The sequence below is a fragment of the Pyxicephalus adspersus genome, chromosome 10, assembly GCF_032062135.1.
Source record: "Pyxicephalus adspersus chromosome 10, UCB_Pads_2.0, whole genome shotgun sequence".
NCBI lineage: Eukaryota > Metazoa > Chordata > Amphibia > Anura > Pyxicephalidae > Pyxicephalus > Pyxicephalus adspersus.
The window spans coordinates 27017099-27041044 of record NC_092867.1 but is presented as its reverse complement, the minus strand read 5'-3'; the positions used below and the strand labels follow the sequence as shown (position 1 = coordinate 27041044).

At 36.6% G+C, this 23946-nt stretch overlaps 1 protein-coding gene and 1 long non-coding RNA gene across 2 annotated transcripts in view; one reads left to right on the top strand and one right to left on the bottom strand.

The window, feature by feature from the left end:
• The window catches only part of PRKG1 (protein kinase cGMP-dependent 1), a 513859-nt gene extending 490476 nt beyond the window's left edge, over positions 1 to 23383 (bottom strand). Inside the window, exon 1 of the mRNA XM_072423233.1 lies at positions 22829 to 23383. Within this exon, the coding sequence (XP_072279334.1) occupies positions 22829 to 23100 (272 nt within the window). The 5' untranslated portion in view covers positions 23101 to 23383. The remainder of the gene's footprint in view (positions 1 to 22828) is intronic.
• A 41-nt stretch (positions 23384 to 23424) lies between these two features.
• The window catches only part of LOC140338923 (uncharacterized), a 22803-nt gene continuing 22281 nt past the window's right edge, over positions 23425 to 23946 (top strand). Inside the window, exon 1 of the long non-coding RNA XR_011922341.1 lies at positions 23425 to 23672. This is a non-coding gene — a long non-coding RNA (uncharacterized lncRNA). The remainder of the gene's footprint in view (positions 23673 to 23946) is intronic.

Genomic DNA, 23946 nt, shown 5'->3' with positions numbered 1-23946 from the left:
AGCTCAGTTTTCTGGGTTTAAACAAAAGCATAGAGAACTTTCAAAAGCTTCAAAAATACATTTTAAACACAGATGCAATATATATATTTTTTGCAGTTTGTTGGCTGTTTGATGTGTGACAAAAAGCAGTCTTCTAAATTGAATTAAACTTTAGTGACCCAGTACAATGTGAGCTTCACAGAGGTGGAAATAATGGTATTTGGAAATTTCTTGCATCCAAGATCATGGTGCAATGAAACATTACCACAGGTAAAATTACCAGAACCTGGACCTCTGAGCAAAGAGAAAATAAAGAATATAGCCTTTTACCAATTCCGTCAAAAGTATGTTTTTAATTGAGTTTGGTATTTGCATATTTTAAAAATTGGAATAAATTATTTTAATTTTCTAAGCTTTGAATGTATGTCAAAGTAAGATTTCCTCACCCGTTATTCTTTTGGTAAAATTTTAATTTTTATGGTAAATTTCAGGTCAGTATATAAATATGGTGGCACTAGTTTTTGTTCCTTTTAATATTCTTAATTTACAGCGATAGTAAACATAAATGGTGTCTGAGAAAAGCAAAACATAAGCCATTCAGAATGGACATAAAATATCAGTTCATAAAAAAATTACTTGCAGTAGTTAAATGGCAATAAATGCCAACACAATTTCACACTAAAAGAAAAACTATTTTGGCCTTCCATTAAAAGAAAACATGTACAGTTTTTCTTCCTGCTCCTGGAAAATCCCACAAAAAGTTTTTGAGCCTGCTGGTGACGTCCACCTGATTGGGTACCCCCTGATAATAATGGCAACAATGCTTCACTGCTCCTGAATTTAATGCAATATTGCCACTCTTATGCAGGTTGCGCTTGCTTGTACAAAGTGAGATAAAAATATGTAGTGAGGGTATGGCAATCAGCATTGTCACTGCATGTAGCTTGTCACTCATAACTTCGTCTGGATTGGCAGAGCCTGCTGTGTTACTGACACCCTTCAACTGTGAGCTGCAGTTTTGGGGAAAGGGAGAATGTGATGAGCAAAGAAAAAAATGTCTATATCAGTGCAAATAGGTTTTTTTACTTTACTTTATCACTTTTTACTTTATTTATTTACTTTTGCATCACTAAATAACTAGATTTAATACTTGACAGTCATGCCAGGGCCCTTAGCTGTAATTGTTTTTTTTGGTACCAAATATATTCAACATAATTACATAATTAATAAATTCTGGAGGACAGAGTGGTAAATAATTTTCTATATCCCTAAAGGTACAATTCACATATGGTATATTACCACGTATGTATTAGCAAGACCAATTTGCAGTTTTGGGATAACAAAGACCACAATGCACAGCATTGGTTTGTGGGTGAATTGCCCACTACTATACCTACTGTATAGTACATTGAGGTATCATTTACATTGAATGGTACAACATTCATAGTTATGTTTTATTGTCAATTACTATAATGGATAAACTTTTAAAAAACTGAAGACTTTATGCATTTTAGGACTTAGAGTATATAATGACATTACAAGTAGCACTCAATCTGTTCTAAATATAAAGAACAACCCTGTTTTTTACGTTTTCTAAAATGTTTTGTAATGTGTTTCCAATACTTAGTCCAATTTGTACCTGAAACATTTACAATACAGACAACAATACATGACAGCGATTTATTAAGTTACAGTAAAAGAAACTAGTACAAGGCAATATTCTCTTCTTGGGGACTGAGCCATTTATCAGGATCATTATTCTGTTCTATTTTAGTGCTATGTTATCTGTCACCAAGAAAAGAGCACTTGGATATGCACCAGTTCACTAAATAGATAAAGTTAAATGTTTCCGTTGAGACTGGATTTTTAGATAAATGTTACAATCTAGGCTGATTTTGCAATAGGCTTGATAGGCTATAAATGTCACTACTGGAAAGAAGCCTAGCCACTATTTTATCTGCCTATACTGCTGGCAAACCACTGCAGTGCCTGCAATATGCTATAAAGTCTGCTGATGCAACCTGCTCCTTCCAGCCTCTGCCTTCCATAAGAATGGCACCACTAGTGACATAGGCAGTGTCAGTATTGCTCATTGTGATGCAGTCATTTACCTTTTATACCTATATACATATATATATATATATATATTTATATATATATATATATATATACATTTTATACCTAAAGCTATGTAAACACCTAGAATACTGTTGCCTGGAATGAATGATCAAAACACTCTGGATGAAAATCCAGCATGTGTACAGCACCTCCCCTACATCATTTAACTGTCCAATGCAGCAGATCACTAAACAATCGAGTGTAGATGACCGTGGTAATTTCCTATGGTGGAGGACATAGGGGATTGCCTCCAGCTCATCCTCCCTCCAGCTCCTCATCCAGTTCATCACCATAGAACTGAACAGGGCTGTGTGTACCACGCTCATTCATACTAATGTCACTGGAAACAATCAGGAAAGAAATTTACAATCTGTACCCAGCATCATAACTATATCTATCTTAACTCATTATATGCCCCAGCTACCCGGGATTGTTACTGGGACCGCAGCTGAGATTTATATAACATATTAATATTAAATGATTATGTTATAGAATGCATTGCTGGTCCATTACTAAGCGTTGGTGTATATTCTGCCACCACATGTACAATATTTTCCCCTAACCATTGTGTAATAGACCAATATTATACACTACTGATTATATATAATTTACCATACCTTGGGTTTATAATTATGTTTTGTTAGTAATAATGCTTTTTTAAGCAGAAATCTGCTTGGATATTAGGTTGCCTAGTAAGGTTTTGTGTTGTTTGTTCTGTTTTAGTTGGTTTAAATGATGTATTATATATGCTATATAAATATGTTGCAGCAATTGTTCAGTGGCTGTGAAACAATAGCCCCACCCAGCACCCTTTTCTACAATCTATCCCTATCTGCATGGAGTTTGTATGTTCTTCTGTGTTTGAGATTTCTCACACATTCCAAAAACATACTCATAGGGTAATTTCCCCCCACCACCACCAACATTAGATTGTGAGCTCCTCTGAGGCACAGTATTAATGGACTATGGGTTCTGTAAAGTGCTGTATAATGTGTCACTACTAAATAAATTAATATTTTACTGTGTGGGATGTTTGGTGGTGATTTCCACCATGAACTTGCAATTTAAAAGCATTTGGAAGGAAAAATCTTTGGCAGGTTATTTTTTTGCCACCCATATACCATTCAGGAAGCATTCCTTGACTTATTTTCCCAGAAAAAAAATATCTACAGTGGATACAGATGGAGAATTGAAACAAAGTACCACAAAGGCTAATTTATTTACAGTATTTACTTAGAAATGGAAAAATATAAAAAAGAAAAAATGATTACTAAGTTTACTAGTTAACAAAAACAATTTTGCTTTATTCCTGACAATAATATAAGTAATTTTAAAGGGACAAAACAACTAGTGATTGTTTCCAGATTACATGATACCATAACTGTAAAATAACACCTACAGCAACAATGCATTATACTGACGCAATAAAACACAAATAGCTGGTACAATCTAATAAAATGACGATAGCGATTACAGCAATTACCTGTGTATTCATAGACATGATTTTACCAACATTTATTCAAGTATTGTATATTATTTTAAAGCAATTTACCTAAATGTACCCGAAGAGGGTGAAGAACTCTATTAAAGTCAATGCTTCCTACTTATATGTACATTTAACCTAACGCTGATATTTACTGCATCTGATCTTGGCACCTCTTTGTAGAGATCACTTAACTGCAAATGCTAAAGAAGTAATGTGCTAAGCCAGTGAATTTACAGTGCTGCCTTCTTGTATTGGGTATCCTTAATGTATTATGTATATAAATAGACTGAACATATCTGAGACCCAATGATGACAATTTTGTACTTGTTTCACATCCACAAATACAAGTTTTCTTACAGTTTACATAATCTTCTATAAAAATTGATGGAAATGGGGGGGTGTTATCTAGAATCACTTTGCACAGGAAAATCTGCTCTATAGTTACTATAGGCACCTCCAGTTTTCCCTTCCTTTGGTTTTACAAAGAGAGCAATACTCAAATCATTCTCTTTTACAGCTTTAAGAACATTTTAGAAGTAACAATGATGCTTCAGAAGACTCAGTGCACCAAAGAAGGTGCAAAGGCATCTACAGGATGTAGAATATGAGAGCTCTGCATTAAGAACAAACATCTTCCTGCTTCATAGTGCACTCTTTATTTTCTCCGTATGAGTGGAAAATATTATTACATTGTTTTTTACCTAGAGTTTAGCTGTAAAGATGTCACTTTTTATAGTTTCCAACATGTAGTAGATGTCCCTTGGGTTTTATATTTCCTTAAAGTGTATGTCCAGTCAAGTTTCTTTTTTGATAAGGAATAAAACCACTATTTTGTATTTTTTTTACTGTCTACTTATGTTAGTGAGATTTCCCTTGACTTGCTTTCTTGTATATCAGGAAAAGAGAGAAGATCTCCCCACATCTCCCAGTACAGAAGTCCCCTGATTTTCTCATATATTACTCTAATGATATCTCCTGTTTCCATAAGGCTAGGTACACACGTGCAATGGTTCTCGTCCGATAATCAGCTCAGGGCGGATATCAGACGAGAATCTGGTGTGTGTACAGCGTCCGTTCTCTATCAACCAAACGACTGTCCTGGCGGATCCACGGACGATGGACAACGGATGATCTTAATGGAAGTGAAGGGGAAGACCGCGCAGCGGGGTGCCGCTCCATCGTTTCCCCCCTCCCCATAAACGATTCTCTATGTACAGCGCTCGTTCGTGCATTGTGCAGTCCTTAGTCATTGGAAAGGATCGTGAAAGATCCTTTCCAATGATAATTACTGCAGGTGTGTATGCAGCCTAAGTGGCAAACAAAAGAAGTGAATTTCCCCGGACACATCAGCCATAAAACATGGGGGGGAGTCCTCTTTTTTAGTTTTAAATATTTAAAAGGTGTAAGTTGTTATTGTCCCGTTAATATTTATTGCATTCTTTGCTGAGATAAATAACCCACCTAGTGTTACCCTGCTTTACTCAAGGTTTTGTATTCTTTTTATAGAGCCGTATTTACTCCACAATAATCTATAGTTTTTACATCACAGGTCCATTGTTATTTACACAGAATCAGCTGCATCTTTTTCCTAAGTAACACAATACAATTGTACATAGAAAAGAGGTAATGATTACCACCACAGCTATCTGTCATAAAATGTACAGGCTGTACACACTCCTAAGAACACATCAAAGTATAGATAATTACTACTTGCAAATACAAGATCAAAGGTAAATACTTGGATGCTTTCAGAAATGGTGCTGGGCTCCACTAAGGAGTCTCATTAACATGCATGTCAAAGCAACAGAAAAATACAGTGGTCAAAATCAGAGAGATTCCCCAGAAACCAGCCAGCACGAGTTAACTTGGCTTTAATGTTATCATTCTGAAGTTACAGTGGTCTCTTTAAAACACTGACCTCCTTGTTAAATTAGGCATGAAAAGAAACAAAACACATTATAACATCAATGTTAATATCTTGCCAAGCACATTTGAAATGCAAGGCACAACTTAATGCTCAGTTAGATGTCCAGGGTAAAAGCCAATAAGATGTATTGGTTCACTGAATGCTAGATTATGTGCACATTGCTGTGTGTTTTAATACAAGCTTTACAACTACCTAATATATTGTACTGTTAAAGCAGATTACTCCCTAAAACAATAATTACTTTTGGTTGTTGGGTGGTGAGGATGATCTGTGCATAAAATTAAACTTTTTTTTTTTATCCCCTATTATGCTGCTGCAGACTTTTAGAATCTTATTCTCACCCAACTGGATTAGTGCAATGTAAAACCTTTCTGTAGCCCTATCAGCAATAGTAAGATTGAGTCATTAGGTGATCACTGTGTTATATCTTTTAGGAGCTGCAATATTATAAGCAATCTGATATTTTTCCGCCATATAGAGCATAACCATTTGAAAAGTGAAACTTTTTAAAAATAATATCTTGCCATGAGTTTACTCCATGCCAAAATTTCAGGAGCGAGCAAGCACAGGTCCCGATCCTCTTTCCTTCCTTTTTTTACATAGGGAAACACTCATCTGCCTTACATAATTTTTATATCAGCTCCAACCAAGGACATGGCATAAAAACCCTATTTTTACATCCTACCTACCTTAACCTTTGCCTGGTCCTATGTACATAATTCTTAGTTTGTAATTTTGTAATTTTAGTTTTTTTACATACTCTTGTTTCTTTCGCCTTGCATTCAAAACTTAAAGAAATTGATACAACAACATATTGATGTGCCAAGTCTTGGAGTAAAACAAAGGCTGGAGTTGAACAAGAGCTAGGGGGCATCTACAGTACACAAATATAAATATACCCCCTTGTTTCTGCATGGCAGATATAAGTTGCAATTGTTATCAGGTTTTCAGGCTAAGAAACAGAAACAAGGGGGTATAATATTAAATCTGACATTCACCAAACATTCTCTGTAGATGAATCTTCCAAGTGCATGTGTTTGTGACTGATACATCACAAGTGAAAGTTTGCCTAATGTCACATACTATGCTTAATAAATACAACCCAAAATATAGATTTTGCTAAAAATACCATCTGTTCTGGAAATTTTACTACCGAGGTTTGTGATCTTATGGCTAATGGCTCATCCTGATGATTCCTATTGTGTGAGCACTGTGTGTCTCCAGATTAGAAAAAAAATGTAGCACTTATACACCAAATGGACATCCATAATTTATCAGCAGTTTTGAAAACAGCAGTTGCGGAGGAAGGGCAAGTTTCGTTTAACTTTGAGAAAGGATCACTTTTCTCAGGAACACAGACAATGTGCATTTTTTTAAAGACACAGCTGTCACAAAAGTGACTTTTAGGTCAAATGAATTTCAATTAAAGATTCTAGCTTCTGTTTCCTGGTTTCTTGGAAATATAATTTGACATGGAAGTATTATGGGGTTTTTTTATTTAAGGGGTAATCTGCAATAATTGTGAATGTGCACTGCAAAGGAGTGTGGGAAGATTTGTAGTGTATTCATAATTTTCTTAAAAAACACTGAACATTTTATATCAGTTACCCACATGATATACCAATGGAAAATGATGCATTATCAATATGGGATATTATGAAAAGCAGATATAATGTATAGAAGGATTTAAAAATGGAGCCTGGTGTGGTCACTACTCTTTTTTTTATCTGTTACACTTAATTGTGCAGACCAGCCTCCTAATGCACAATAAAGTAGCTGTATATGGGCAGATCAGGCAATGATATGAAGGTTAGGTGGTACCAAGGTGTGTGAAAAGGAGCTAGCAACTAAAGATGGAAAACCCAGCCACCAGTAGTATCAAACCTTGGCATGGGTTCTTGTCCCTGTTTTATTTCCATTAAACAGTTAAACTCAAAACAAATAAATAGAAAACCCATTGACTGTAGCTTTACTGTCATGTTGCCCTGGTTTTGAACTTAAATTGTACCTTTAGTGCAACTTTTTTTTCAGTAAATTAGTATAGGGTTAACATCCTAATCAGATTTTGTCCCGTTGGGAAGATTTTACCTTAATTTCCTTCCTGTAGAAGTAACAGGAAATGAAAAAAGTATTTTTTGCCTATGTAACTTTTTGTCTATGTAACAATGGTCATCATTATTTATCTTAATAATATATCATCATATATTTTAATATTAACTGGCACATCAACAAAGGAAGGTACAGAACCCTGGATAATATATCTCAAGGTGGACTCAAAAAGGTAACTACAAACTGGTGTGTACAATACAGTCCTCATTGTACCGACTGTGTGTTAATTTTTTAGTGTTCAGTGACTATACCCTTAAAACAAACCAGATTTATCTGCTGCACTGAATGATAAAACATTAATTTATGGCATTAGATGTCTCTAGTGCATGTAAATACACCTATAAATTATTGTTGTCACAAGGCATGTCAGTGTATTGCTTCATAATGAATTACTGGTCTCCTGAAATATGATCCAGGACTTCTGCTGCAATGTTCTCTGAATTCTGAACAAAGGAAAGATGATATGAAAGCAACTGATGCTAATATTCATTAGGATTTACAATGCACCGCTCTTCAGAACACTACTGACATAAAGCACTCTGTCTGAAAACGTTTTCACATAATGGAAATTGGAAGATCATAGACATGCCAAACAAAATGTAATGCCAAGTAATATATATATATAAACTTAACAAACTGATGGCCTTGCTACAGTAGAATGCATAACCCACCTGATAGACAAAAAAGTCAGTTATTATTTATTATTTGAATAATACTATTTATTATTGCATCAATAATTACCCTGTATATATGTCTATTTATTATTTGTAACATAGAAGTTCTTCTTGCTATTCTAGTGCATGCACAGTTAGTGACAGTTATGTCATGAATATGTACAGAGCTGCGTAATATGATGGTGCTATATAAATATTGTGAAATAATAATAATAATAAAAAGTAGTGGTATTTTTTTCATCATCCATTTGTTAAACCATTTATCTGTGTTCACATGAATGAACCTATGTACAAATGATTGACAAAGATCAATACAACTAGTAGTATATCTGAAAGTATTTGTTTACAATATCAGAAGATACGATACGATGATGAAGGATGAGAGTTATCTGTAATTTGTGTACCTGGAACCCTGGACAGCTCCATTTCTAGTGTATGTGTATAGTGTGTATTTTTAGCTCTTAAGGATAAGTAAAACTTTAGGCAGATCTTTTTTTTTTAATTTGGATAGAATAGTGGGGGGTTAGAACCACTTTTAGGTTTTTATTACTAAATTGATCACCAAAGCCACTGGCAATGGAAGTGAGGAAAGACAAGAATAGAAAGGAAATCATCCAATGGGGACACTTGTTACCATAAACCCTGTCTAAGAGGGCATTAAAAAGTATTTAAAGCGTACCTAAACTCAGAAATTTCACTTTACATAAAAGGGTAGACAACCCTTTTTTAAGTGCACCACCCTTTTTTTTAATGATCGAGAATGAATAGGAGCGTAAAGCCTCCCGGGATACCTATGTCACACATCCCGGGAGGCTCTTGGGTGCTCCTTCTGCGCATGCCTGAGCATCTCGGGCATGCGCAGAAGGAGCCTCTCATAAGAAGAGAAAAATTTGCTGATCTCATGCATGCACAGTGAGATCGTTAAGTTTTTTTTACAACCTATGTCACCCGATCTCGCGCCTGGGCCGGGTGATGTGGGAAGAAGAACCAGGAAGAAGAGAAGATGGCCGGCTCGGGGACAATGCCGGGACAACGCAGGACCCGATGGAAGGGACCTCCAGAACGACTGACTGCCCTGTGGGATTGAAGATAAGTGTATTTTTTTGTTTTAGGCACTTTTTAGTTTAGTTCCTCTTTAAGACATAAATTGGCAAAGACAATACCAGAGAGTAATACAAAAGAAAAAAAAAAAAAACACAATAAAGAACATTATCCTCAATAAGACATAGATAGCAAAAAAAAGAAAACCTGATGAAGGTTTTAACTTTTCCTACCCTATCTGAACTTAAATTTTGACTTAAGATTTACTTTACGTTGGCCAAAAACTACAAGCCAAAAAAGACTTAGTAAGACAATTTATGGTCCTTGAATGCATCTCTAGCACATCACACAGTTATCAGATGTGCATGTGGAGTGAAATACTTATTTCCTTTATTCTACATGTCCTACTATTGTAACGCCACACACACAGATCTTCTAAAAATGAGTGAGGGAAACAAGAGCCCTTCTGGCAGAAGAGCATGTTGCTCCATGGTGAAGCCCTAAACTGCCAATCTTTGGCCAATAAAGCACGGGTTAGACCTCTGCTTGGTGCTAACATGCAAAACACAGGTGAGTTGCAGTGCCATTTATTTTAAATGGAATCCTAAAGCTGTATAGCAGCATGTGTTGCTGGGAGGGTTGGCGGATGAACGGGAGGTACTGTGCTGCATCCTCTTCCATTGGAAGTGTCAGCAAGCAGACATGCCTACTAGCAATTTAGTGATTCACCATTATGATCATAATTCCCAGGCAACAATTATCTAGCTTTATGCACCTTGCCAGTGCACCAAAACACACATGCCTTTCAATGCAAAGCAATGCAGATGTGAACCATATTGGCTTTATTGTGCATTGCATAAAAAAGTTTGTTTATTTGTTCTTGCATGTGTTGGCAACCCATGAATAATTAAAGCTATGGTCAGCTTTCCAATTCTACTATTCCACACTGCAGTGAAACAGTAAAAAAATTGGGTACCTTAAAATGTATGTAATGCCAAAATGTTGCTTCATTTGCATCTCCACCACTTTGAAGATGATTTCTCTCATTTCCAGTTGTGTCTACTAGATGGAAAGAATATGCAGCTTTGCCCAGTAGAATGCAAATGGGAAAAAACTAATAGTAGTAGAGCATTTACCAATCTATTTACCATTCAAAATGAAAATACATTTTTGCTTTAGATGTACATTAAGTTTAGCCTCCACAGTCCATTACATTCTGGAAGGGTACTGGTTTTCATCCCTAATTGGTCTGTGTATGTGTTAGGCTGTATAACTGACATCAGATGAATATATCACGTAAATGGTTTCAAGTTTCCCATGTAGTATGTGAGCTCTAAAATAAATACAGAAAATTGAACCAATAAATGGGCTGAAATCTCTGTTTATGTGGTTTCATGGCAACATAATATAATAAATGCATATGTGCTACATACAAAGGTAAAGTATAGTACAATAATTAACATTAAGTTACAGTTAGGTTTAATGGATATTTATATATACAATACAGCACATTGCTATGGCTCTGTATACTGCAACTGACTTAGAACTGTCAAAAGATTAACACTTCATGAACTTAAAATGAAATGTTCATTCTCATTAACAACTTTTGTATATATTGTATTCTTTTTTTTGCAGCAGTATTACAACATAGTGCAGAATTGTAATTTCTATTTGTTTAAAGATTACTCCAACAGCAACCCCAATGTAACTTTAGTAAATCTTTAGAAAATCTTTAGTAAATCACAAAAGACACAGGACTGTGTGATTGGCAGTTCCAGTTTTGAACCTGAACAATTTATTTTCTGGAATATCTGGATATTATCTGCTGCCAAACAATACGGGATATAGTGGACATAGAAGACAAGACTCTTCATGACTAGTATGTCAGCTATTCCTGCTGTGGCCATTACAGGTGGTAGAGTGTTAGAATGAGGGCCACAGAAGGGAATTCTGTGATTTTAACAGCTGTTGTTAGAAACAAGCTTCAGGCTGTGTTGTTGCAGCCTCTGTCACTCAATAAAACTGTCTCTTTCAGCCTCAATAAACTCATCACTAATACTACACTGTATGCATGGGAAACCAAAGCAGGTCATCAGAAAAAGTACATGTTTACTGCAGTGTGTCAGAAATGGCCATGGAAAAATAAAACATGTTCTACCACCTGTTTCCTGTCTTACACCAAATCAACATATTACGTAGCGATTTACAAAGTCCATTGTCACATAACTAGCTGTCCCTCAAAGGGGCTCACAAACTAATGCCCCCACCATGGTCATATGTCATTAACGTGTTCTAAGGACAATTTTTTGATGGAATGTCGATTAAAAATACTGCATGTTTTTTGGGATGTGGGATGAAACTTCCCGTACCCTTCCCTACCCTTTCTTCCTTCAGTTACGATTTTGGCTTTCCTTCAAGAAACTTTCTTATCAAACATCCAATAATGTTTCAATAGGATTTAAATTATAACTTTGGACAGGCTAGTATATAACCCTTGATTTCCTCTTTTTAAACCATTCCTTGATGGATTTGCTTGTGTGCTTGGGTCATTATTGTGTTGAAAGATTTTTTTAATGATCTTTTAGGTAGATGAACTTGCATTGTGGTTTATGTAGAATTTATATTTGATTTAATGCCTGCAAGCTGGCTGCGTCCTGAAGCAGCAAAGTAACCATAAGCTATAACATTTCTATCACTGTACTTCACAGTTGGTATTGAATAATTCCCCTGAAACATTATGTTTGGTTTGGGCCAAACTCTTCAGCATCTGCAATAATCTAAAAACCTTAAAATCCCTTTTGAATTTGGCATATTTATGACAAGTGGATCAGTTGCATACAGAACATTTCCAATCTCAGGTTTAAAAAGACTGTTTCTACATGCATACTCCCTAAGAATTTGTCAATCACTGGCCCCTAATCTGGAACACTTGATTCTTATGTCATTGATTTAAAGAGGTGATATATTGGTTGTGTGTTACAACTCACAATGTGAATACACAAAGAATACACAATGTGAATATTTTGCCTTTATCTTTAGGCACTATTCAAATGAAGATATGTTTACCTGCTTATATATGTTAAAAAGTAGGGTGTAGTTTTTCAGATGACTAATTTTGTAATTTCATGTGTTTGTCAGCTTCATTAAACATCTCTGATGTATTCCAACATGACCTGATGGTTTAAACTGCTGTAACGTGATTTTTTAAAAAAAAAAAAAAGTAAAAAAAACCTACACAACCAATAATTGCATTTGTCCAGTGCTTACACTTTGTTCTGCAGCTTAGTCTGTGTATATATTTTTCGACCATAATCTTATTATGGAAATAATGATGAAAACAGCTTTGTGAAGTGCAAGCTGTCTGCTGGACAATAATGGATAATGGTCTCTACGGACACAGTTAATATTCAGCAAAAAGGGTTTGATTAGCAGAGCATGCAGCTAAAATGTTTGAAATACCAGGACTAAAAATACATTCCAAATTGACTATTTTAAAACCTAATTGACACTGGCATAATCTACAGTATGAATGTGTCCCATAACTTGGTGTGTTAAGAATGTGGGTCGCTCTGCTTGGCTGCCTCTGTGAAAAAACACTATGGCCTTCATTTATTTGGGAATATGCAGAGCACTAAATCATACCAGCCAATCACAAATGATCTTTCATTCATGTGAAAACAAATTTCACCTAAAGCAAACAGCAACTTTTTATGGAGGATCCTAAAAATATTGATACAAAGATCAAAGTGCTAATTCACAATTTACTGCAAAACTGACAATGTTGCATCAGCTTAAAAACATTTTAAATCATTTAAACCTTTTAGAACAAGAATCACTTAGCTGTTTGTGTTGCATAATGATAATTAGGAGGATGATAAAGCAAATTATTCACATTTAGGAAATGTTGCCAAATATAGATTATACATTTGGCATTGAAAATTCATTTCTTTAAAAAGTATTTCCTAAGAAAGGCTAAAAAAATCCCTAATAAATAAGAAAAACACTGTCTGGCTAAATAAGTCGCCAAGCCTGTGGGTGTAGTGTTATGATCTTAGGTTGCTTTAGTTGGTCAGGTCTAGGTTAAACAACATTATCTGCCCAATAAATTAAACAGGATTTATATAGCGGCAACATATTACGCAGTGCTGTACATTAAATAGGGGTGAGGTCAACTGACTACCTGAATATATTGAATGACCAGGTTTTTCCATAAATAGATTTTTTGTTCCTTAATGGCCGAGCATATTCCAAGATGACAATGTCAGGATCCACTGGGCTCAAATTGTGAAAAAGTGGTTCAGGGAACATGAGACATAATTTTCACACCTTAACCCTAATAAGAATCTTTTGGATGTGCTGGAGAAGACTTTACGCAGAAGTCTGACTCTCCTATCATCAACAGAACTTGAGTAAAAAATAATTAAACTATGGACATAAATGTTGTGACATTGCAGAATCTTTGTGAAATAACCAAGGCCAGAGCGTGCCGTAATCAAAACAAAAAAGAGTCCAAAGTAATATTAAAGAGTGTGACTTTTTTATGATTAGGCAGCCTATAAAAAAGGTTTTGTTGCTATGAACTACATATACTAAAACAAAGAATGGTTCTTCAAAGACGTAAAAAAAAGGTTGTCTAAAATAACAATAGTATAAAAGAATATACATTCTAGTAATATAAAGTACAATGTATATACATTTACGTAAATGTCCTTGATAGCCTCTCTATACACAGAAGCAATGAGTAAAGCATCATAAGACACATGTTGTTATATCATGCATGATGTAATTGCAGGAAGTATAATATGTCATCATTTTATATGTGTGATAATTGCTAAATAGGGTCCTATGGGACCAACAGCTAGCTTTAAAGTCTGGCACTGCATGCTGATGCTGTCACACAGTTCTCTGTGATCATTTCCATTGCAAGTGTTAATTTTCTTTGCATCTGATTTTACCCCTCCCCCTCCACATACAATTACAATGTCCATATATTCGACCTGTCAAAACTGTTTAAAAGTATAATGAGTCAGCCTGCCTAAAATAAACTTTATGGCCTCCATTCTAAAGAACTTGTCCAAACGCTGAGTGGAAAAAGGAAAAAAGTTTACCCTATGTACAGTGTGAAAGAAGAGCACGCCGTCTAAAGTGGGATTGTGTTTGAAAGCAACTTTACTCTGTTGAAATCTATTCTGACAGATACATTGAACTAGCCAATCTCCACAATTAGATAATATCCTCTATTTACAGCTCTAGAGATGCACTTTACATTCACTATCCAAAGAGATTTACTTTCATTACAAGCTGTGCTATGTGCCAAGGCAGATGCCATAGGCATGACATACCCCCCACTACAAATGCCACACATTACAAGGAGTATTCTAAGCTATGCCACAATGTATTGTGATACAAAACATATCTTTATATGTACAGATAGCTCATCACCGGGTTAATCCGGCATGTGTATAAAAAGTAGGCGCTTCAAGTTCACTTTCAGTTTAAGGAGTGGCTACAAAAAGAATTTAATTTTCATGTTGCAAATGAATTTGGTAACCTAATCACTTGATATTATTTATACTATAACTATTTTATGATCACTGTCAAAAGTAGAGAATAGGTGAGAGGAATAACCCTCTCTGCATATGAAATATGTATGACACATCCTTGATGGATATTACCCCATAAAGGGATGAGCTGGTCATATGTGCACAGTTCAGCATGACCAACACTTCTTAGTTCGAGCAGCTGGCCTGGTTGGTGCCAAATCCGGCCATTCCCAGTGCTGAAATATTCACCTTGTCAGAAAGATAAGGTAACATATACAGGTGTATTTACAAACAATTTGCAAAGTGAAGTTGTTCTATGAACGCTCTTGAAAACTTACAGGCTCTGGACCGTGCATGCGCGGGGAGCCGTGTGTCACTCATAGGGGAAGAAACTACTTAATACTATTCACAAACATTTAAGCAGAACTATATATTAAAAATGAAAAACTTCTAGCAGACAAGTTGTTTTTTGCAAAAGAGACAAGCAATGTCTTTTTCAATAAAAAAATATTTACCTTCCTGTTCACAAATACTATTGCAATGTACAGTGTATGCGTAGCTAAATGTACGATGCCAAGTATCCTGGCATACTCCATATTTCCACATTCGCCAATAAAGTTGGACAAACACCTAAACTCGGCCATAGCACCGGTGCCAGAGCAAGGAGGGGTGAGTTTATTGCAGAAAAGACATCACCTGTCCCATCTGCAATAAGCAACCTTCCTGTTGGTGTTTTTTTGTATTGTTTTGTTTAAATGCTTTACCTGCTTTAACATATTATTGCCCATTTTTAATTATCTTTTTGGTTTGTGTGACCATCTCAATTCCCAATAAACAAATATATATTTTCACTGAACAAATTCACTATGTGAAAATGTTTATAAACATTACCCCACAATGTTATGTATGAAAGAAATAATATTTGCTTGAATACCCAAGGACATTTTAACATTTTTAGTACACTAATGTTTATTAAACATCTTTGTAAGGGATAGCACAGATGAAGTCCACACAGACTGTTTCCTCAGCAGGGAATGGGATGGGTTTGGGTAGATGGATGGATGGATGGATGGATGTATAAACGGATGGGTGGGTGGGTGGATGGAATTATGAATGGATGGATGGATAGGTGAATGGGTGGATGGTGTGAGACACTTTATTGTGTCAGTTGTCAAACAAAAAAGTAATGGAAATAAAATACGCATGGAGGATCTTTGGGCATGTGTGATTTTAAATATTTATCCATAGTTATAGGCAGAGATAAAGGAACATTGGTTATTTGGCATGTAAATGCCTGTTTTTAAAACCTAGCTCTGTAAAAAGGAAAAAGATAATTCCTACATAAATTCTGTAAAAATATCAATATGAATGGGCAAAATGTAATCTGCTATAGTTTTCAAGGTTATCATTACCAGGAGGTATTCATAATCCCTCTAAATGCAGCAATATTCATCTTTTATGAGATTTGTTACAGAACCAAATGATCAATATCAGATCCTAAATAAAGTCCTTCTACCGAGAACTGCAAGTGTTGCTGAGTCACTTGTCTAGTAGTGTATCAGAGAGATAGCAATACAGATTTTTCAGCATTATGTGAAATTACAATAGCCAGTGTTTGGAATGAATGGAGAGAATTTTTCTAGCAGAAACATCAAAAGGAACTTGATAAGGATTCTAAAATATTCCAACAAATAATGTGATTCTAAAATAGTACATTTAGTTTTATTAAAAGAAGCATTGCAACCACATATTAAAACAATATTTACAATATATACATAAAAAGCAAAAAAAAATTAGGTAATATACCAAACTTAAATATAAATCTCTCAAGTTCATGCAAAGAAATCAAATATTTTTCACATAAACTCCTAACCTATACTAAACAAGGCCAAGAAGCACAAGCCCGTCACCATGTATATAGCCCTTATTCAAAAATAAATCCACGTAACAAAATCTAGGGAATGCATAAAGGACAGAGAGAGAAAGCCGCTCATCCTGGGAAGGGAATTACACCAAAAGAAGACCTGATGTTCCTCCAGGCCCTCATCCAGCCTCCCTCCGCCATTCTCCTCTTTTGAAGACACCAAATTTTCCCTACCACGTGCAGAATATCATTCACATGAACAGGAAGGACTTCTCCGTATGCATACCTGGCACCTGGCATAAAAAATTTATGAAAGCCATTTCAGGTTTGCTGGATCAGGTGGTCCCATAAAAACTTATCCTCTTCAATCTTGAGAACTTTAATAAATCAGGCCCGATGTTTGCATGGCTTATCTTAAACATAATTATAGTTATAAATAGTTTTGATGTAGCAACTTGGCACTCATAGGATTTTATAATAGGAGAAATTATTTCAAGTATATTGGTATGCAACATTTCAGAAAGTTGTCATATACTGTATATGTGGGGGTATATATATATATATATATATATATATCTCAATTGACTGGAGTCTGAGTCTGCTTTAAAAAATAATTGTACTTGCACTCAGGCTGTTTAATTTCAAACAGACTTTCAGACTGAACCTACTTTAGACCTTCCAGTAGCCAAAAGATGTATTTGATTGACACATTTGTTTAAGCAAGCAAAACACATTTACTTCTTTTTTTTTAGGAAATACCATTTATTGGATGAAGCATTTGTAGAAAAAGAGAATGATGGCAATTATGTTAATAGCATATGTGATTGGTCAACATCACTCACTTCATTATCTTATCAGAGTCAGTAGAGATATAGGACAACTTTGCTGCTAATTGTCTTCCTATGTGTGTATGACAAGTAACAGCTATGCTGTGAGTGTTTCAGTATTCTTTACTGGGAGATTGTAGGTAATTATTAAAGAGCCAGTGTAATAGCTAACCACACATATAAAGCCACATGCTTCAGCACTGCTACACAAAATATAAACTTTTTCAATTACACCTGAAGGTCTTCATTTACCTGTGCTAACCACGAGGAACATTTTAATGTTAAAAAAAAACCATACTTTAAAATGATGGTATATGGCTTAAGGAAGGACACATTAAGAAGTAGTTAGGACTAAACTAACTATAAAACAGTCCCAGTGCAGTTTCACAAAACAAAACATGTTACTGTCAGGTGAAAAACAGGGATCATCCCATCTTGAAAACTAACCATACATAATATAATCTCACTATTCAATCTTCCTACAAAAACTGGTAATCCAGTCAGTCCTAATATGCAGTATGAACACCGGTCTAAACTATGGGTCTGTATCCAATCAAGCAGGAATATGCACTACATACAGTAGCTGTTGGTAGGTATAATATTATTACACTGTATATATAGCTCCAACATATGACTCAGTGCTGTACATTAAATAAGGGTTGCAAATTACAGACAATGACACAGGAGGAGGGGAGGACCGTGCCCGAAAGAGCTTGCAATCTAAACAAGAATGCACATATTGTAATGATTGTAAGGGTAGTACAATCATATGTTAATGACATGGTGGATAATCACCATCAGAGGACTGCTGTACACATGCTAGATTTTCACCTGAGAGGTTCATGAACGTTCACCTTGAGCAGGTATCTAGTGTGCATATGTAGATTTACGCACTATGTTGTTCTCACACACTTCCCCCTACCCCAGTTTCTACTTAAACATTTAAAATGTATGTAAACCCTAACAATATTCTTTGTTTATTTGCTTCCTTTAGGTCTGCTAGCTATACTATTGGAAGTGTATTATTATTAGAAAACTACATCTTAATCTAAAAAAACATTTTTTATTAACTCAAAAATCACACCCATTTCTAGAGAATAGTAAAGGGGCAGGATTGTGTAGTCCTATAGCCCTCGTATCTGCCACCCAATGTAAGGACTGGGAAGCTGTAGTATATTACTTTTTTTGTTTTTGGGTTTAGGTACATTTTATTTGCTTCCCTTAAAGAGACCCTGTCAAGAAAAAAAAACCCTGTGTAAGTTTAAGCAATATTCCCTTACCTATGTACCATCTACCAACTCTGCACCAATGAAGCCATCATTGTTGCAGGTAATATTACTGCATGGAATTATTATGGGGTTTGTTTGGTATTAGCTGCCAACATTAGAGCTTTCTCATATATGTGTACTACATGACAGGTTCCCTTTAAATATGGCGTGAGTTTTCAATAAAAAAAATAATCAGGCTGTAGCCGCAAAGTGCATTTTAGGAAAGATTGCATGGTTTACCTAGTTGTCCTGTCTTAGAACATGAGCCAAGGGGAGCACAAATAGATTGACTTCCTGATCAGACCATCTGTTCACATACCTGTCACGTTAAGAACCCCCTCAAAAAGGACTCTGATCTGAAAGAGATACAAGCTGACAAATTCTCGCCTAGGGCAAAAAAACTGGAAGCCACTGTATAGTGAAATGCTTGATCAGCCATCCAGATTTAAGACAAATGCATCTGGCTTTGGCAGAGCAGTTTCTAAGAAATCCAGAGTAAGGATGATAGTGCAGTATTTGGCCTTTTCATCAAGAGATCAGGACAAGCACAATTTCGGCTATATTACATCATTGTATAGCAAGACCTAAAAACTGCTATGGAATTTTCGCATTCCCTAGTGTCATGGGCCTGAATAAATAGCGGCACTTGGAGCAAGACAAAATAGATTAAAGTGGGAGCGGTGCTCTACGGGGCAGAATCCCAAACTGTCATACTTTAAAATAATCCGATACAGTGATGATCACCTCAAGGGTACATTGCCCCGAATATAACGCTGTCCATGACCTTTTTGTGACCACATCTTTACTATTTCAGACAGGATGCATCTATATTAGACCTCTTACTCCAATCATGCCCCATTGGCCTTTGTCAGTTCCACTACTTAAAATCCGACAACTGTTCACTATTTTAACACACGTCCACATTCCGGCTATATTTTGCATGTCTGTTTGAATACAGAGCGTTCTTATGGAAATGTGATCAGGGGTTAAGCAGTATTTTAGGACTTTTTTTTCGGATTGTAAATAAGCTTCACAGTGATGACTATCAGCATGGGAATGGGGGGAGGGGGTGGGCTATGCTAGTTAAAACTAAATGTAAATCATACAAGCAAAAGATCTAAGGCCATGTCATTAGCTGTAAATATCCAAGCTTTAGTGTTTTAACTTATTAACAGACTTGCTAAACCAACAAGGCAAAGACTAACAATAACCCAATAACCATTTATTGATTCAATATTAGTAAACTGAGTGATACCTGCTATGTAATATGTACTCCATTTACAAATCATCATTGTACGATGTATCTAATGTAACTTACATTATGCACAACTTGTGTGCAGTCTTTACATTGTATTTACAACAAATATATAAAGCTAATGCTGTATCATCCTTCCATAATGGGTGGCAAGGTATTTTTAAAAAGTCTTAAAAATAGTTTTATTCTAAGTTTTCTTATCATTAGTGGCTACACTTGACTTGTTATGCCTAGACATTGGCTTCGACAAATAGTTACTGACACAGTACAAAAATTCAAACTGAAAAAGTCAGTACTTGCTTTCGGTTTACGACTCAAGCTACTAAAGTTATAAGATCTGCCAGGTAACTAGCGTTTTTTTAAAAGGTCATGCACGGTAGCCTCAATGTAACCCTTTAATAAGGGTTTACACGTTGGAAGTAAAATGGTACCCCGTGTGACCGCTGTCTATCTAGTAGCAGCCAGATCCCATAAGGTAGCAATAATAAACATTGGCAGAAAATAACCACATCGGCCCATGTATGTTCTGGGTGTTTAAATAGGGGCCTGACAGTCTAGATCAGCCTTCTTCAATCGTTTTACCCCTAAGGAAGCTTTAAAAAATGTATAGGTCTCAGGTAACACCCTGCTAAAATAAATTCATCAGGAAAAGCCTTTATGTTGAAAGTCAGTGTGAAGAATGTCCCTCCATACGGTGATGGTAAGAATGCTACCCTTACAGATAGCTATGAGGTTTGTTAGTGTCATGGATGTGGCCAAGTGAAGTCATACCTGGGACCATTCGGGACAGGGTCCTCTCCTCTTCCCGTGTCACTGTCTGTATTCATCTGTCATTTGCAACCTCTATTTTTTGTACAGCGCTGCATGATATGTTGGCGCTATATAAATCCTCCTTAATAATAATAATAATAATAATAATAATAATAACTATACAGGCACTGCATCAGAAAGGACAGTCAGCTACAGCTCAAGGAACCCTTTGCAACCTCTGGAGAAACCCTAGGGCTCCATGGAACCCTGGTTATGAAAGGCCGGTCTAGATACTTGTCTAAGATTTGGCTATATGTGTGCTGGGAACATCTTTTGGGCACATTGTGGTGAGCAGACAAAGCTTACTGGTATACGGCTAACATAAGGGAGCATACATTAGTCAAAAATCACATAACTGTGCATACCTAGCTCAAGATAATATGGAGTGTAATAAACCTAAGGTCTAAAATCACCTTGAATCAAACCTGCCACAAGCAAAATACATAGGCTGCCATTGCTGAACTCTTCTAAAAAAGCTGACTGTCATGCTTATCCTACAGCCTCCAACCCTCTTGTATTTGGCTACGCTCACGTGCAATTATCGTTAGAAATGAACGACTAAGGACCATTTGTCCAATAATCGTTAACAAAAAAAGTTCACAATGACTCCAATGAACGAGGAATGTCGCTGGAAACGACCGTCCTGGCAGATCTGATTGGGTGAGGATCGTTCGTTATCTATTGTGTGTACGGTCGTTCAGTGATCGTGGATTGTTCTGCGGTACACTTTCTCCTATACATGTCACTTCCTGCATCATTCAAACGATCATATCTAGTGTGTGTACACTATTGGTGGATTATATCTGAACGATCGTATCGTTTCAGCATGTACAGAATTGTGCACTATAAGATCGTTCAATTATAATCGTGCCTAATTGTTGATCTGTCGTTAATCGTTCATTTTCTAACGACAATTATTACACGTGTGTAGCAAATCCAAAATCCTGATTTCACTGGGTGCAGATTACTTTAGATAAGAATAACAGCCTGCATTTTCAGAAGGATGGCATCCTTCACACTACACAGCAATAGCAGCCCACTTATTTATGACATGACAGGTGTGCTTTAATGTGGGATTTTTTCCAGTAAACAGTAAGTTGTTCTACAGAGGGTTAACCTCCCAATGTTGACATCTAAGCAGCTGGTGGTTTTAACCCTTTGCTATGTTTGCAATGTCATCTATCTCATCCCAGCAGAGCTTTGTGGTCCCTCTTTATCAGTTCCTTTGACTTTGTTATATAAAAAAGATATGCATGGGACCAGACACATAGCTATAGAGAGAAGAGTGTGAGAAATGCAGCTTTGTGTCACTGTCCTCATATCTGGTCCTCTTTTGAAGTGTGCAGCCAGGGAAGCTGAGGGATCTGATGAGCAGAATATGCAGGAGAGGGAGGGGAAGGAGAACTGCTAATGGGATATTAAATATCCTGAAACATGCATTTTCAGCCATGTACTCGCAGCTTCTAAAAGCCAATAATGCTCTGGACTTCCTCTGTTTAATTTCCAAAGGGGGCTTAAATGACAGATGAGATCGATGCTACTTTACCATTGTCTGTGGCTCACTTACATCTTAAAGCAACCTCTCTGCGTAAGATACAATGGAAACCTTAGAAGCAAGCACTGCTATAGATTGCTATTACAGTCACACACAGGAAAGTAGGTGGAACTTTATAACAGGAAGTGTAAAAGTTTTTGGAGTGATTTTTGGCACTGTTGGAGTTATCTGCTTAGACCTGGAAATCAGCCATTTATTTTCAAACTAATGTTTTGTGAACCTTGGATCTGCCAATTTTTTTCTGTAATCCACAAAGAGAGATTCCTGCTTAGCATCCTGCAAAATTAACCCATTGCTCTGCAAGGATTAGAAGAATACAAGAACACATGATAATGACAGCAGTGATTGTATGTGTGCACAAGGTCCTCCTACCTTTCAGACTTGGTGAATTTCTTAAACGATTGCCTGGTGAGGTCATGGTAAGATCTAAAGCTTTGAGGTTCTGCTGAGATGCCCTGAGCCCTGGTGGTCCTTGGTCCAATCTGGGTGCTGCTGGGCATGGCTAGGACAGACTGGTACTTGTGCAGTTTCCTTTTCAGTTCCTGGATCTCTTCTTCTTTCTCTAACAAACGATTCTCCAAATCTCTAATCCTCTCCTCCTTCAGCATGAGGATTTTAGCGAAGTCTTCTTCTAGGTCACTCATGGTGGAAGTAGTCACACAATCCCAGGACAAGCAGATAAATGAAGTCTCCTTCTTCTATATGGGGGAAAGAAAAAAAAGTAGGTGCCTGCTGGTGAACTTTCTGCCCACTGATTGCTGAATGGACTGGAATCAGGAGGAGGGTGAGCAGTCTGATGATGAGTGCTAATCCACTGTCCCTTTTGGGAATAGCTGATTAGCTTTCATTGAGAAACCAATTAGAGCTGCCTTGCCCTGTAGGGATCAATCCATGGGAAGTCTTCTACACAGCTCCTAGATGTGTGATCATCACAGACATCCCACCATCATCAGGATACAACAAATAAAGAGCTTTGTGCCACTCTCCTTCCCTGAAATAGCTCCAATTAGCATGTGATGTGACGCAGCTCCCTGTAACTGGATCCTCCGCAGACACACATAGGGATCACATCCCAGGGACTGTCCTGCGGACCATGCACCAGCGGAAACTACACAGCTGACGGAAGTGCAGGGCTTGGGATGGGACACCGAGCACACATCAGAGCTGGGGACACCCTGATGTCTTATAGTACTTAGCTGGGGGGCTGCACATGGAGGTAAGTTTGTGGGAAGAAATGCTTGCTTTATTTTACTTTGTATTGCTGTACACGATGAGGACAGAAGCATGGAAGTGTTAGAGAAGAATGGAATGCTCACCCGAGCTGTACAATGTATAAGCATGCTTCGAGAATGACATCCTCATCCTGGCTTCACTACTTGCTAACACAGTACAAGCTTCTGGACTGACATACTCATCCTCACTTTTATATTGGGGGATCCATAATGTGCATGCTTTAGTTCTGACATACTCATCCTCACTTTTATATTGGG